Source organism: Ctenopharyngodon idella, chromosome 16 (genome assembly GCF_019924925.1).
Source record: "Ctenopharyngodon idella isolate HZGC_01 chromosome 16, HZGC01, whole genome shotgun sequence".
Classification (NCBI taxonomy): domain Eukaryota; kingdom Metazoa; phylum Chordata; class Actinopteri; order Cypriniformes; family Xenocyprididae; genus Ctenopharyngodon; species Ctenopharyngodon idella.
Window position 1 is genome coordinate 26,205,255 of NC_067235.1, and position 16,428 is coordinate 26,221,682.

General features: G+C 37.2%; 3 protein-coding genes across 3 annotated transcripts; all 3 read right to left on the minus strand.

The window, feature by feature from the left end:
• Positions 1 to 5,202: 5,202 nt before the first annotated feature.
• Positions 5,203 to 6,655, minus strand: LOC127496986 (apolipoprotein A-I-like). The gene is made up of 4 exons (XM_051865042.1): positions 6,547 to 6,655; positions 6,393 to 6,448; positions 6,135 to 6,285; positions 5,203 to 6,042 (listed from the first exon to the last, which is right to left on the minus strand). Exons 2-4 carry the CDS (start codon positions 6,430 to 6,432, stop codon positions 5,466 to 5,468), a joined length of 768 nt encoding a protein of 255 aa, XP_051721002.1. The 5' UTR covers positions 6,433 to 6,448; positions 6,547 to 6,655; the 3' UTR covers positions 5,203 to 5,465.
• Positions 6,656 to 11,760: 5,105 nt separating this feature from the next.
• si:dkey-7f3.14 (apolipoprotein A-I-like) lies at positions 11,761 to 13,894 on the minus strand. Its single transcript, XM_051865050.1, has 4 exons — positions 13,794 to 13,894; positions 13,648 to 13,703; positions 12,674 to 12,824; positions 11,761 to 12,562 (listed from the first exon to the last, which is right to left on the minus strand). The coding sequence occupies exons 2-4, from the start codon at positions 13,694 to 13,696 to the stop codon at positions 12,280 to 12,282; spliced, it is 483 nt and encodes a 160-aa protein (XP_051721010.1). The 5' UTR covers positions 13,697 to 13,703; positions 13,794 to 13,894; the 3' UTR covers positions 11,761 to 12,279.
• A 555-nt stretch (positions 13,895 to 14,449) lies between these two features.
• LOC127496987 (apolipoprotein A-I-like) lies at positions 14,450 to 15,876 on the minus strand. Its single transcript, XM_051865043.1, has 4 exons — positions 15,768 to 15,876; positions 15,614 to 15,669; positions 15,381 to 15,531; positions 14,450 to 15,288 (listed from the first exon to the last, which is right to left on the minus strand). Exons 2-4 carry the CDS (start codon positions 15,651 to 15,653, stop codon positions 14,712 to 14,714), a joined length of 768 nt encoding a protein of 255 aa, XP_051721003.1. The 5' UTR covers positions 15,654 to 15,669; positions 15,768 to 15,876; the 3' UTR covers positions 14,450 to 14,711.
• Positions 15,877 to 16,428: the final 552 nt, after the last annotated feature.

The following is a 16,428-nucleotide window of genomic DNA, read 5'->3' on the forward strand; positions in this document are numbered from 1 at the left end:
CTTTTCAAAACTTTCAAAATTCAAAACGTCCATATTTGAGAAAAAAGTCGAGAAGTTTGCATTACTGGAAACTTAACATATCGTAAAACAGTTGACATATATTAAATGTTTCGCTATTTACATCTTACCTGACTATCTTTCAACGTTAAACTGACGCTTCGCGCTGGAATTCACGCTGTGCTTCTGTGAACAGTAAACCCCGCCTACTTTGATTTGATTGGCCGTCTCAGTCATTTTGACATTGACGAGACTAAAATGTAACTTTTAAAGCTTTTTGTCATCCTAACAACATAAAAAAAGCGCTGCGTAATGGAGTGCAGCAGAGCAGTGCAAACATTTCAGAAATTTGGGGGGGACAATTTGACAATTTCTAATTATTCTGGGGGGACTTGTCCACCTCAATGTCTATGGTGGTTACGGCCCTGCTATAGAGACCTATTGGCCATACTATTGCTCACTTCACAAATTCGTATTAGCATTCACATGAGCAATGGCAATGGTGGTAACAACAACAATAGTGCATTTTATATTATATAGCTATAATAAGTAAAAACAAATGTTTAGTGCCTTCCTTGTAATTTTGTTTAGTAAGTTATGTAGTAATGTGTAATAATATGTAAGTAATGTAATGAATTTCAAACTAATGTTGATTGCAGCCAGTTTGATCACAATGCCCTTCCACGTCTAAATGGCCTAGTGTTTATCTTTAAAGATAAGACATTCTTTAGTATTCCCTGTGAAGATTTAACATAATGAATACAGCCCTATATTTGCTTCAGCAATTCTATTCTGAACATAACACCACTCAACAAGATCGTGTTCTTTTGTAAAACTAATCTTTTTTTCCGGCCCAAAAGGCCTTGGGTAATTAAAGGGATAGTTGTCATTAAAACACTGATGCATTATATCAAAATAGATACTTCTCTTTTTTTTTAAATAGAGAGTATAGTGCAACATTTAAATACTTGAATGTCAAAAAACAAAAATCGGCACACTGCCACTGCTGCTCTCAAAATTTATTAAAAAGACAACGTTTCGACCACAAAGGTCTTCATCGACAAATTATGTTTGAAAGCGTCAAAATGCACGGCAATGGGATTTTTTTGGTCACTCAACCCTATATTACTTCTGTGTTCGGCTATACGCATTTTTAAACAACGGTTTGTTTTACCTATATGTAACAGAGGTCAGCTAGTAGTCGCTATGCAAGTAAACCTCAATCCTCTGATCTCAAGAGATGCTCTAGCAACTGATACTAGAGGTTGCAGCCTTTAGCCTCCTTGTTAGAGCGTCCGACTCCCACGCCGGAGACCCGGGTTCGAGGTCTGCGCAGAGCGGGGCTGGCTGAGGGGTTACATAAGCCAAACCACAGGGACATTTGATCATATAGATTATGTTTTTGGTGTTACACGAAATTATTCCTAGAAGGGGTGGTGATATTGATCAAATCTTATTACAGAGGGAAGCTTTTTATATTTCTCCAAAAGGTTTAAATTTGGAATTTGATTTGAAACCTTTTTTGTGATTTGAGTTTTTTGTATATATTTGATTCTATTTGTTACTTGTGTTGATTGGGTTATTAGTTTAATGAATTGTATCAGGTGTGATTGATTATGTTGATAAAATGAAAAGAAATTGTCATCTTTTGATTATTTACTGTTTGTCTGACCTGACGAAGACCTTTGTGGTCTAAACGTTGTCTTTTTAATAAATTTTGAGAGCAGCAGTGGCAGTGTGCCGATGTTTGTTTTTTGACATTCAAGTGTTTCTGATGGTCGAGCACCTGCTCTAAGTTGTTTTGGGATGTGCGCATACTAATTTAAATACTACAAACTATAATGCAGTGTATACAAAAAAGATATTTTAACTGACTACAAAAGAAAAACAAAAAAGGCAAGATTAAAAATGTTATGACTGTTATGGTTGTTTCAAGCCCTTCCCATGCTTTTGTGTTACACTCTTAATGGATTAGTTAGATGAAAGCATTGCAAACTGAGCTCTCTCTGTAATTCCTTTTTCTGTTTTTGATAACAGTTCTTTCATAAGGGGAAGATCAGTGCCAATTGTTGGACAAACCATTTTTTGTGGGTTTTCAATTAGGTAGTGGTGAACTTTTTTTTTTTTTTTTCTACTGAATTTTCCTGATGAAGATTCCTGATGAAGATTGCATAATGAATAATGAAATTGGAGAAAATGTGGCTGAAAAATTATGACTATACTGTTTTCAAAAACAAACAAAAAAAAATTCAGCTAATGATTTAATTATAAGCTCTGGAAAGGACTTGGTTGTTTATGTCCCATGTGGTTTTTGGATAAATGGGTGAAAGGTGAACAGTAAGTAATGAATGCATGTAACCTCGGCCAACTCATCATTTAGCAGAAAAGGGCTGCTAGGTCCAGTGTACCATGTGAGAGGAGCTATGCGCTGATACTTTATCACAGCCACGACTCAAGCAGATATGCACTGACTAAATTTATCCAACACAAACACAGCACAAGTACTCTACAGTGAGGGCTGATGAACTCTAGTGACTCTGACTCTTTGTTTTTCTCTTTTCTTGCTTTCTGTGGTGTGTGATTCATTCCTCAGTTGTGTCATTTGGGAAGGTTGTCTACATTAGTCTTTGTTTTCAACAGTCAGGCATTCCAGGTCAAAGGGCTCTCAGCTGCTTTGTGTACAGCTGTAATCACATGCAGGTATTTTTAAATAATGTAAAAACATGTATGTGCAAAATAATTGTAGTGTATCAAATGATTAATTTAAATGTTACTACATTACACTTAATATAAAATGGAACCAGTTATTTTGTGCTGCTAAAGTACAAATAACCAGGCCCACATGCAGAAAACAGCAGAACCGGAGCATTCACAAACTTCTACAAACCCTCATCCATCACTTGCATGTTTTTGGCTAATTTGATCATGCTTCCAGTTACCAATAAGAATGCAGTACGCTCAGTCATATTTAACAATTTTTTTTTTTTTTTTTACCATTTTCAAGTCAGTTTGTTTCCCCAATATCAGTGCGGAAAATGCAAAATTGTGTCTGTTCTGCTGTGTAGTTCAGCTGTGTCTGCAAATGACCCACAAAAATAAGAATACAAGTAAATAGACCACCCTATATCATCAGACTTTGAGTAGAACTGCTATTTAAATTCAGTCAACTTAAATGTAAAAGTGAACCAACAGTAATGAAACAAGAGTTTTATTTCACTGTATCAGGTTCCTTTTCTGTTTAAGGTCACTTCAGTTTACATATTTAACAGCTGCATTTAAAGAGTCCGTTTATGCCTTCCCCGGGAATTAAACCTAAAACCTTTTTGTCGCACCATCTCTACTGCTGAAAAACACTGTTTAAACCATCCTAAGATGCTCAGGCTAGTCTAGTTTTCTGGTTTAATAGTACACTCATCAGCTGTGCAGGCTGGGAGACCAGCTAGAGCATCTAGAAACCAGCTTAGGCTGGTTACAGCTGTTTTTCCAGGAAAGCAGTGTCTTGATAATGATGACATGCTTGAATGAACTCTTGGAAATGTCAGGACTAGCTTCTTTGTGTATAGGTAAAAGATGAAGGTTGTTTTTTTGTTTTTTGTTTTTTGTTCTAATGAAAGTGTGTGGGAGACTCTTGGAAGTATTGACAGAACAGGTACTTTTACCTGCAAGGACGGCTCCTGGCATGTTGGCGCTGGCATTTATGTGGGATTTTTAAGTGTTGATCTTGCTGTGGGTGTTTATGAATGTTCTGGCAGCATGTGTCTTCATGCATCCATTAAAAAGGAAGTGCCAATCAGTTGACAGCAAATGCATTACATGACCTGTAAATCTTAATAATCTTTTTCTTTTTTCTTTTTTTTGTAGTGACTTGAAATGATAGTGGGCATCCACTAGGTGGCATGTGTGATGCACAAAACAAGTACACAGTACATGGCAGCACCTTTGTCCACATGATTGGATAGAAATTAGGTGTCTGACTAAGTGTCCAGCCCTTATTTTATAAATAGAGCTAGTAGTCCAGAGGTCCATTAAACAGGCCAGGAGTGTCCAATCCTGCTCTTGGAGGGCCACTGTCATCAACAGTTTAGCTCCAACCCCAGTTAAACACACCAACTAATCAAGGTTTTTAGGCATACAGGAAACTTCCTGGCAGGTGTGTTGTGGTAAGTTGGACCTAAACTCTGCAGGACAGTGGCCCTCCAGGACAGAGTTTGGACACCCCTGAAATAGGCCTTAAGAAATAATTTATTGTGGAATAATGCCTATTGTTTTTCACTTATTTTGAAAGATTGTATTATTTGACTGTATCATGCATAACTGATTATCTTATGCTATAAAATTATCCAGTCATATCACTGTTAAGACAAATACCGTCCCATCCTTACTTGACACAACTAATTGAGTACTTTACACTCAAGAATTTAAATGAGTGTAAAGTACTCAATTAGTTGTAATGTGTAAATTTTAGGAGGATCTATTGACAGTAATGCAATATAATATACATAACTATGTTTTCAGTGGTGTATAAAGACCTTACATAATGAACCCTTATGTTTTTATTATCTTTGATAATAAAATAATGATAATAAGAAGAAAATAGGACAATGGCTGCTAATAATTAAGCTTTGCCATGACAGGAATACATTATGTTAAAATATATTAAAAATGAAAACAGGTATTTTAAATTGTAATAATATCTGGCAATATTTACTGTATTTCTGATTAAATAAATGCATCCTTGGTGAGCACAAGAGGCTTCTTCAAAAATGTTTAAAATGTTTACCAACCAAAAAGTTTTGAATGGAATAGCGTATATATCCAAACCTCAAAAGAACTTTAGAAGTTTGTTGCTGTCTTCAAGAGGTAATATTTAACTACTGAAATACTACTGTATTTACTGTATTTGAGGTCATGAAGAGTTTTGTGGAAGTTTAAGCAAAAAGTAAAATAAATTGAAATGTATGCATTTAGCATGTATGCATGTATATAAGTTAGCATTTCTCTAAGCATATGCAGGTATAAAAGCAAGCATCAAAAGATTAGACATACCTACAAACCAAGTTTATTTCTTAACATGATATTTGACATCATTTAACTTTCCTTATATATTTATTTGAAAATGATAATGCTAGAGTGAATATAACTGGGTATTAAAACTTGTCAAACATCTGTCATTCTATCACCCTGTAAAGAAACATTTGAGACTCGTTTCCTTTGACAAAATATTTATTTAATTTAAATTAAAAGTAATCTTTCAAATATTACATAAAAATCATTGTGTAAATGTGGATGCACGTTTTTCATTGGACTTTTGTGTTTTGTTTCATGGCTGTGAATAAATACTTCCATCAGGTCACTGTAATGTCAGCAGCAGTTGTTAACCACAGACAGTGAAGAACACACTTTCACATTGAACTGTATCTAAGATCTAATTACATTAGCAGCAATTGGCAAAAGTCTGTTGGCAGCATCTAATTTCTCTTGATGAAGGTTTCGTACAGGGAGGTGAGTTGGTCCTTCAGGTCCTGTGCGTAGGGGTCCAACTTTTCCTTCAGGTCTTCAGCGTAGGGTGTGAGACTCTGCTGGACCATCTGGGCTCTCTCTCTAATCTGGGTCTGAAGATCCTCAGCCAGAGGGCTCACGGTCTTCTGGAACTCCTGCAGACGCTGGTCAACCTTCTCCTTGATTTCAGCAGTGTAGGGCTCCAGCTGAGCCTGCAGCTCCTTCACGCTCTGCTCCAGGTTTCCTCTCAGCTCCTCACTCTTCTGGAGCAGAGTGGCCTTCAGGGTCTCAGAATCCAGGGATTCTGCATATGGAGCCATGGCCGTCCTGAGCTCCTCCACTCTCTGCTGGATCTGGCTCTTGAGGTTGTCAGCATAGGGCTCCAGCTGGTCTCTCACAGTGATCAGGTCCTGGCCCAAACGCTCCCTCAACACTTCAGCTTCCTTGGTGATTTTGGTCATCAGCTCTTCAGCCAGAGGATCCATCTGTTTCTTGAGGGTGACGGCATATTCGCTGGCCATGTCGGCACTCTGGGTCAGTCTAGCACTGTTAAATGGAGAAAGATGTTTGAGTTTCATATCAGGGCATAAGAAATAGTCTAAATAACAGTGTCCTGCAGGTAAATATTCTTGACTTACTTGACTTCCTGTCCCAGTTGGGAAGACCTGATCATCTTGACGGTTTCCTCTGCGGTTTGTGTCGCCTTGGAAACATAGCTCCAGAATGCATCAGTCAGCTGCTCCAGCTGTGGCTTGGGCTCATCAGCGTAGAATAGGTTGGCCTGGCAACCTGTTGATTGAGCATTTCAGTTTGATCAAATGGTTTTGTTAATAGACTCTGTAAATTTATCAAGCCTTAAAACATTTTCATATTGTAATTTTCTCTGAATTCCTCACCTGTAAATACAGCGAGTGCAAGCACCACAAGAACCTTCATGGTGTTCAGTTTTAGTCTAGAAGTAAAAAACACTTTCAATGAATGGCTCTGTCTTTTACATAAATGTAAAAAGTGCTGTATTCTGAATTTACTAAAAAGTTTGAAAGTTCTTACCTTTGTCAGTGTGTTTTAACTGACGCTGTCCTGTCTGAAAAACCAGTGTGAAGGTGGCTGGTTCACATCTGTATTTATATAGCATGGGGAGGTGATTGCCGTAGTGCAAACCCAAAGTCCAGTGGGTAGTGCCTTGCTGTCACTACACATCATAACGCCCTGACTGTACTTATTATCACCAAAGATTCCTGAATTCAATACAGACTATGATAACTCTTGGACAATAAACTGTAAACTGAATGCCAATATAAATATTGTTTTAGATGAACACATAAGACTATTCAGTAAAATCTCTAAGTAAAAGAGTTTTCTTAATAAAGGAATGATAGTATTTCTGGAAGTGTTTCTGTAGACTCATAATTGATATTTTAATTGATATTTTAACATGGACAATCTCATTGTAATATAATTCATTTTAATATAAAGACATTTTGAATACTGCCGTTTACTTAATCTATAAAACCAGACAGAAGCTGATTTTGAACCTTTGAACTAATAACACTAACAAATGATACCAGACTTTGCTCGCTTCCTGATAAGATTTGACACATCACTGAAAGAGATATGTTTTTTGATCCTGGATGAATTGTTGAGCTCTATTCTAAGAGGAAGGATATATTTCCTACTCTTATGTCTTAAAAGTTGCAGTAAGTCTTTTCAGTTCATTTTATTTTAATTAACCTGTCCAGAGCTGTAAACTGACTTCAATTGATTCTTAGGAGGAGTTATTATCAGAGTCAGGGAGCATACACGCATTAATCTGTCCATGTTACACATGCCTGCTAAACCCCTAGAGATAAGGGTGGTTGTTTGACCTAGAATCATGCTACTGCTGCTGAAAGATATCTGACCTTCCTAACATTTAAAAAATGCAGAATACATGGGAGTACTTGCATTTTTTAGGTAAAAGAGAGCACAAACAAAATGACACATACAGAAGGTGAAGTTAACATTTGTCAATGCTATTTGAGTAACTTAAAGATTATCTCTGAAAGTTGACTCTGATGACTTTCAGGGATAATCTGTTAGGTTTGTCTAGTGAAGGTTAATTTCTCCTTAAATGAAAGACCTTATATTGTCTGATATGGAAAGGAATAAGGAGCTAATTCTAGAGATTGTGTTTGTTCAAACAATGATTATGAGTGGTCCTTAAATAAGCCATTAGCCTAATTGTAAACTTAGAAGTTGAAAATTAGATGTAGGTTTAACCAAATATTGATTAATTTATCCTTGAAAATTTGAAGAGACCGTAACTTGCCATTATTCATTTGTTTTTACCACTGGTTTGCTGAGATGAGCAAATCAACATTTCATCATTTAAAGAGTTCCTGTTTTTATGGATGTTCAAACAGCCCACAAAGTGAAATACTACCAGAGAATGCTAAATATGGCAGCTGTACTCCCGCCTTCCGATACACAAAGTACACCTGTTTGTTTGCTCTAGGTGCATTTACATGTCGTAATTACCATTATTATGAGATGACAACCTGTGACGTTCTACTCAGAGCTGTTCACGTCCTCTGACTCAGAATTATGCATTTCTATGGCAACACTATCAATGCCAAAATAAATTTGCAGCAGTCAGGTGGTACAGCGATCACGTGGTACAATTTGGTACAAAAACACCCACCAGTTTGAAAACACTCACAAATTCAGAAACGCCCACTTTTGTTCCGCAGAGACCTCATACTCTTCTACTGGTGCATTCAAGTCCTCCTGGGAAGTTTGTATTTATGATTTGTGTTCAAGTCACTTTCGTCGGATCAAGATGGCGACTTCTCTTAATTAAGTATGCAAAATTCACAAAATTCAGATTTTTAAACTCTACTTCTAGAAAACAAAAAACAAAGAATGTGAATCATTTGCTTTTTTATATTTTTAATTAATTCACAAAGCCACTGTAAACTTTATTGATTATTATGCTGTTATATTAGGCCTAAATGCAATTCTGTTTTGTGCAGGCAATTAGCTTATTTTGTTGTAAATAAGACTGCCAATGTCACCGCCCCCAATTCGTAACCTCTGGACTTAAAAATCTCGAGTTTCATATTTAAAACTTTGTGGTGGCATTCACGTGCATTTAACTCGTAAATATTATCTTTTCGACATGATCGCACCATATGGAGATATGAACGCTTTTTACAAAGTCAGAATTTCGGAATTAGGCCTACTGTAATTCTGACACAGCGTGAACGCACCTTCTAAAAAACGTGCCAAGCATCATCTTTTGCATGGTGTTTATGTTGGCCAATAGAGGGCGCTTCTGGCCAAGGAAGTTTTAAATCATTTTATTATTCGGCTTCCTAATGAACTGTCCGCACTCATTTTGCCATTGAAAATTGGATCGAAGGGAACAAACGCAACTTGTATTATCATCGTGTCATCATTATCAACTTCAAAGTAAGGAACACTAAACTTCCTATGCGTGTCACCTGTAAATGTATTCTACACTGTGATTGGCTGCTTTACATTGCTTTCATCCAGCAAAGTTCACACAGGATGTGTTCTTGCAACAGTTGAGTTGAAAATTCTGAACTTAATCTGAACGAATATTCGCGCAGCGTTAACCAATCAGGAGCTTGCTCTAGTAGTGACGTAGCGAGCGGAGGCAGAAATCCGAAACAACAATGGAGGACAAAATCATTGTCGCTGTAAAATACATCTTTGTACTTTTATAGAAACAGGAATAAAAAGGATCTTGCTTGGAAGAAAGTGAGTGAGGAGGTCGGACAATCTGGTAAGTTGTAAAAAATGCTCTTTACTCAATTTGAGCTATATATATATATATATATATATATATATATAAGACTGTGGAAACTTTACACTGGACCTCAAGCAACGTGGATTGTGTGCCTCTCCTCTCTTCCTCCAGACTCTGGGACCCTGATTTCCAAAGGAAATGCAAAATTTACTTTCATCAGAGAACATAACTTTGGACCACTCAGCAGCAGTCCAGTCCTTTTTGTCTTTAGCCCAGGCAAGACGCTTCTGACGCTGTCTGTTGTTCAAGAGTGGCTTGACACAAGGAATGTGACAGCTGAAACCCATGTCTTGCATACGTCTGTGCGTAGTGGCTCTTGAAGCACTGACTCCAGCTGCAGTCCACTCTTTGTGAATCTCCCCCACATTTTTGAATGGGTTTTGTTTCACAATCCTCTCCAGGGTGCGGTTATCCCTATTGCTTGTACACTTTTTTCTACCACATCTTTTCCTTCCCTTCGCCTCTCTATTAATGTGCTTGGACTCAGAGCTCTGTGAACAGCCAGCCTCTTTTGCAATGACCTTTTGTGTCTTGCCCTCCTTGTGAATATATATATATATATACATATACATATTGAGACTACAAGCTAGCTAAAGCCGGCAAATTGAGCTTATTCGCCGTATTTTACAACTACTTTCCTGCAGACGAGTTGATGTGTTTATTCAGAGGAAGTGTGCAGAAACGAGACGAGCCGCCTGGCGGAGGCCCCTCTCATGGCACTAATTCGCGTCTGTTGTGAAGTAAATTTCAAGCGCGAATGAAGCGAGTAAGCTCAAAATGTTCAAGCGTCCAACAACGCGCGAATAGCGCGTTTTACTGGCGCATGTCGCGTCTGGTGTGAACGCCCCATAAGAGTGTAGGAGGAGGCGGGACTTCAGATTCTAGACAGCATTTGATTGGACCGAAGATTTGAAGAGAAACTGACGTGCGATGTGATGTCATGAAAATCCGTGATCCATTTTAGCAGAAGTGAGAGACTGTAAGTTTTGAATGCTTATATCTCCTAAATGCGAATGTTGTCATTGTTTTGGAACACACCAGCTTATTCATAACTTTAAGGCTAACATATTCATACTAAAAGTTAAAAAACATAAATTTTGATTTCAGGGGGACTTTAACGCACACTAACCGCTTGTTAAGTTGTGACGTAAGGAATGCCGTTTCTGGGTCCAAGCCTCAACTCGTTTCACTTGAGAATGCCATCGATGGCCATTTATGAGCGCTATTTATTAATATTAAACATCAATCATTTTAAAAAGTTCAACATTTTAAATATTTACAGTCTACACAACAGTCTCCGTGCTCACAGCGTCACAGACATCAATATTTTAAGGATTTATAAAAGATGAATCACTGTCTGGCCATCTGGAATTTTGGTATGGATATAAAGGTTATAATTATATATTTTTTGTAGTATAACACCACATCGTGTGTGTATATTAGCACCATTTGTTGTTTTTTGTGGTATGAGATAGAGCATTTGGACCCGGAAGCGCTGCCGCGTGACGTCAGACTTAACAATCTAAAACCCACACTATATTGAATACCGCTTCGGAGCGCTATTCGAGGCTAACCGTATCCCATCATGCATTATGTTCGGGATGTCAAGATGTCATTATATAATTTGGTAGTAAAATATGAGGTGTTGCACATTTTATTGATGCAAAGATGGGTAACTGCTTTTTATCACTTAAAGAAGCACCACAATTTTAATATTGTTCTTCTGTTAGTTACATAGCGACCACTGAACATACATTTAGAAGTGTATTTTAAAATAATAATAATTAAAAAAAAAAAAAAAAAAGCTCTGTAAACACTTGCATTTTTTTGCAAGACTATAAGTGTGTCCCATCGGGTAATCAAAAGTTCTACACACACTTGCAGTCTTCACGCAACTTGAACACTTGAGCCAAATACAGGAAATACGTCATGTAAGTAGACAAGTGGTCAGATGCGCAAATGATTATTTTTGACGTCACTACAGGGAAATAACCAGATTTATTAATAAAGTCATGTAAACACGGTTTACTTGCGTGGTCAGTTACTGGTATGCATGTAAACAGGGAAAACTGGTTATTTCAATAAGACGATATTTGTGAGTTATCAGCTTACTGGTGTGCGTGTAAACGTGCTCAGTTTCTTGTGCCATAAGCCGTTTTTAAGAGTGTCAAGTCGAAAATATTTCAAAACTCACCTTTGTGCCCTTGAGCTAAAAATGCTTTTTTATGGATGCTTAAAGAGCACACAAAGTGAAATAATAAAGTGTATTTAAGTGGAAAAATGCATTTAAATGTTCTTAAATAGAAATAAAATGTATATTTTTTTGTTTTTTTAAAACTAATGACTAAATATAAATTGTTATGAATATTTTTGTTCTTAAATTAAGGGCTGCTGTTGTTTAAGTGTCTGTGATCAGGTTTGTCAGTGGTGTCTAAAGAATCATGTAGCCTATGTTTTTCTAGAGAATTTATTGTGCTTCCCATTTTGAATATATCTAGGCCTATAGTTTAGCATTAAAACATTATTGGTGTCTCGTGGTCACATAACAAAAATGAAAAGCTCTTTCAAGAAATCTCTCTGTCATTACTTTCTAAAACAGATACATTTTGTACATTTTACAAGTGGAGAAGAAAAGAATAATCAATGCAACTGTGAATGTACATGATTCAGAAATAGACATACATTAAAATGTTCATATGTTTTCTGCATATGTAATTGTCTTCTAGCTTTCGGTAACAGACCATCATTACTGATTTTTGGAGAAAATTTTGGCCTGTTTGAGTGTTTAGTGCTGGATAAAATAAGCATGAACACTTATATATTTGATTTTTGGAATCAAAATGTTAATTCATAGAAAAAAATGCCAACAATAAAACAAATCAAATCATCCAAATTTCTCAGGTGCTCTTTGAGCTGGGTCTTAAGGTCCTGAGTGTAAAGATCCATCTTTTCTCTCAGGTAGAGGGGTCTTGCTAAGCCTGCAGCTCCTTCATGCTCTGCTCCAGGCTCTCTCTTAGCTCCTCACTCTTCTGGAGCAGTGTGGCCTTCAGGTCCTCAAAACTCAGCTCTCTTATGTAATCCGCTCCCCGTTGAAATGGACTGGTGACATATTCAATGTAGGGCTTTAGTGCACACCTCACAGTGCTCACTTCCTCTTCTATGCGCTCCCTCAGCATGTCAGCACCATTAGTGATTTTGGTCATCAGATCTTCAGCCAAAGGATCCATCTTTTTCTTCAGGTTGGTGGTGTACTGGCTGGATATTGACATTTTTTGTTAGTCTATCATTGTCATTTCTTTTCATTAGAAATGCTGAAGGAAGTTATTAATAGCAACAGGTTCCTGTAGGTAAATTTTTTTTACTTACTTGATATCCTCTCCCAGTTGGGAAGTCCTAATCTTCTTGACAGTTTCCTCAGCGGTGCGTGTGGCCTGGTCAGCATAACTCTTGAATGCATCAGTCAGCTTTTCCAGCTGTGTCTTGGGCTCATCAGCATAGAATAGGTTGGCTTGGCAACCTGATGAGGGTGCAGAGCATTTTATATCAATAATGTATATGTTCAGGATATATAATGTTTCATAATTATGCCTTCTAAAAATATTTCTGTCATCTTTATAGGGATAGCTCACCCAAAAATAAAAATTCTGTAATTCTTAATTGTAATTCTGAAATTTCTTGATTTCTTTTTTCTGTGGAATATAAGATATTTTGATTTTTTTTTTTTTTTTTTTTTTTTTTTTTTTTCTCTCTCCATACAATGGAAGTCAGTGGGCACCAAAACTGGTTGCCAACATTATGCAAAATATTTTCTTTTAGGTTTCTGTTACATGTCCGCTGTGCTTGCCCCTGGACTTATGTTGTGTTTCCTATTCCTTGTGCCATGTTTGTAGTCCTTTTCTTCATTGGTTACCCATGTTCATTGATTGTTAGACGGTTAGCCCTTGTGTATTTAAACCCCAGTGTTTCCTGTGTTCTTTGTCAGGTCTTGGACTTGTATGGCTGTTTGTTTGGTGTCCTCAGTTCTGCTCCTGGTGTTCAGTTTTGCTCCTTGTGTTCCCTGGTGTTTTTGTTATTATTTTTAATCTTATTTTCATTAAATCTTACTTTGCATTTGGATCCAGCTCTCTCTCCCCCTTCACAGAAGAAAGTCATTTGGAACGACATGAAGGTGAATAAATAATGGCAGAATTTTTATTTTTTGGTGAACAATCCCTTTTATGCACATATTTTCTGCCTTCCACAAAGAAACGTAATATGAATAGGGTGCATATAATATATTTAAAGACAGTACAGATATTTCTGTTCATATTTGCGAAATTTGTTTTTGTAATATGACTAACCTGTACACAACACCAATGCAATGACCAGGAAAACCTGCATCGTTTTCATTTTTGGCCTGTAAGGAAATTACATATCTGAGTTACTTACATTATTTACTTGTTAAGTAAAATAAAAGTAAATATAATTACTATCCTTTAATAATTACCTGTGTCTATCCTTTGAATTACTATCCTTTGAATTACCTTCAATCCGAAGTGGTACTGTTGATGTAGTGGTTGCATATCTCCATTTATATACCAGAAAGAAGTGATTGTCGCAATAAAAACCCAAAGTCCAGTGGGTAGTGCCTGACTGTCATGATTACTCCATATCAAAATTTCCTGGAACTTTTTGTCTCATCAGATTCTCACGTTCAAAGCAAACCATAAAAGCTGCCAGACTGTGTAGCTAAAAGCAATGGACACTTAAGAACAAGGCCTTTGATGTCACGTCACAACAATAACTATGGTATTTCAGCAGAATTTATTCCTGTTTACATGTTTGAGGGCCAATTTACTGTTTAGATTGGAGACGGACTGTGATTGTTTAACACTTATGAAGTACTTTTGTTTTTAATGTAGGGCTGTTGACAAGAATGCCCCTGCAATAATGTCCTTTGTTTTTGCAGCCTCTTGTCAGAAATTTGCTATTTGATCTGCTAAGATGGATGTCTTACATACACCTTTCAACAAAAGCACCATTCTGTAAAAAAAAAAAAAAAAAATTTATATATATATATATATATATGTTTATTTTTTATTGATACATAAATAAAATAAAATGTGACATTTGTAAACTTGCAAGAAACAGGAACAAAACACATTTTTCTCAGAGATATTGTATTTATTCAAAATAAATAACCGCTGTTACACAGAAAAAAAAATAGAGAATTTGCAATTGTAAAGGACATTGGATGTTGCATACTGTAATTTATGAGACTTTATCAAACTTTTTTTTGCTCTAGTATAGGGCATGGTAGGATGAATGGAGGAAAACATGGATCAAATATATGTAATTTGATCCATATTAAAGTTCATGAGTAGTTATATAGTTCTGTTAGAGAAAGAAGAAGTCTGTGAAGCATCTAATTTCTCTTGATGAAGGTTTCGTACAGGGAGGTGAGCTGGTCCTTCAGGTCCTGTGCATAGGGGTCCAACTTTTCCTTCAGGTCTTCAGCGTGGGGTGTGAGACTCTGCTGGACCATCTGGGCTCTCTCTCTAATCTGGGTCTGAAGATCCTCAGCCAGAGGGCTCACGGTCTTCTGGAACTCCTGCAGACGCTGGTCAACCTTCTCCTTGATTTCAGCAGTGTAGGGCTCCAGCTGAGCCTGCAGCTCCTTCACGCTCTGCTCCAGGTTTCCTCTCAGCTCCTCACTCTTCTGGAGCAGAGTGGCCTTCAGGGTCTCAGAATCCAGGGAATCTGCATATGGAGTCATGGCCGTCCTGAGCTCCTCCACTCTCTGCTGGATCTGGCTCTTGAGGTTGTCAGCATAGGGCTCCAGCTGGTCTCTCACAGTGATCAGGTCCTGGCCCAAACGCTCCCTCAACACTTCAGCTTCTTTGGTGATTTTGGTCATCAGCTCTTCAGCCAGAGGATCCATCTGTTTCTTGAGGGTGACGGCATATTCGCTGGCCATGTCGGCACTCTGGGTCAGTCTAGCACTGTTAAATGGAGAAAGATGTTCGAGTTTTATATCAGGGCATAAGAAATAGTCTAAATAACAGTGTCCTGCAGGTAAATATTCTTGACTTACTTGACTTCCTGTCCCAGTTGGGAAGACCTGATCATCTTGACGGTTTCCTCTGCGGTTTGTGTTGCCTTGGAAACATAGCTCCAGAATGCATCAGTCAGCTGCTCCAGCTGTGGCTTGGGCTCATCAGCAGTGAAAAGGTTGGCCTGGCAACCTGTTGATCAAATGGTTTTGTTAATAAACTTTGTAAATTTATCAAGCCTTTTTCATATTGTAATTTTCTCTGAATTCCTCACCTGTAAATACAGCAAGTGCAAGCACCACAAGAACCTTCATGGTGTTCAGTTTTAGTCTAGAAGTAAAAAACACTTTCAATGAGTGTCTCTGTCTTTTACATAAATGTAAAAAGTGCTGTATTTTGAATTTACTAAAAAGTTTGAAAGTTCTTACCTTAGTCAGTGTGTTTTAACTGACGCTGTCCTGTCTGAAAAACCAGTGTGAAGGTGGCTGGTTCACATCTGTATTTATATAACATGGGAAGGTGATTGCCGTAGTGCAAACCCAAAGTCCAGTGGGTAGTGCCTTGCTGTCACTACACATCATTACGCCCTGACTGTACCTTCAACCACCACAGACTTTCAGATTCATTGCAGATAATGATAACAGTGGAACTTTGTCTTTAAAAGCAGTAGTGAATATTTTAAGTTTTAATTTTATTAAAATTTGGTTAAAATCAAATATTTATATAAAATATTTTAGGGCTTAGCACTTAACATTACACAGATGTCATTAAAGGGAATTAAAATAGAATCCCCAACTGCCTAAAACAAAAAAGAAAAGTATATGTAAAAATATTTGGAAACATTAAATTAATAAAAATCATTAAGCCTAGAAAAGGAGTCATCCAGAATAATCAAATTATTTAAGGTCTATCTTAGGTACTTAAATCAGACAGAGCCCCAAGTTTGAACATTTGACCCAATGAAACAACATATGATAAAAGACGTTCTGCATTCCCTGATAAAGTCTGACACGTCACTCGAAGCCTCTTGATTCTGTGTCTGCTGGCATTAAGCTTTGTTACTTTTGCCCTTTAGCTTTAAATCTAGGA

Coding starts and splice junctions, on each gene's coding strand:
- LOC127496987 (XM_051865043.1), bottom strand. CDS start 15,653: ATGAAGGTTCTTGTGGTGCTTGCACTTGCTGTATTTACAG. Junction 15,532..15,613: donor TGCACTTGCTGTATTTACAG/GTGAGGAATTCA, acceptor TTTGATCAACAG/GTTGCCAGGCCAACCTTTTC. Junction 15,289..15,380: donor CAACTGGGACAGGAAGTCAA/GTAAGTCAAGAA, acceptor TCCATTTAACAG/TGCTAGACTGACCCAGAGTG.
- LOC127496986 (XM_051865042.1), bottom strand. CDS start 6,432: ATGAAGGTTCTTGTGGTGCTTGCACTCGCTGTATTTACAG. Junction 6,286..6,392: donor TGCACTCGCTGTATTTACAG/GTGAGGAATTCA, acceptor CTCAATCAACAG/GTTGCCAGGCCAACCTATTC. Junction 6,043..6,134: donor CAACTGGGACAGGAAGTCAA/GTAAGTCAAGAA, acceptor TCCATTTAACAG/TGCTAGACTGACCCAGAGTG.
- si:dkey-7f3.14 (XM_051865050.1), bottom strand. CDS start 13,696: ATGAAAACGATGCAGGTTTTCCTGGTCATTGCATTGGTGTTGTGTACA. Junction 12,825..13,647: donor TGCATTGGTGTTGTGTACAG/GTTAGTCATATT, acceptor CACCCTCATCAG/GTTGCCAAGCCAACCTATTC. Junction 12,563..12,673: donor CAACTGGGAGAGGATATCAA/GTAAGTAAAAAA, acceptor GTCAATATCCAG/CCAGTACACCACCAACCTGA.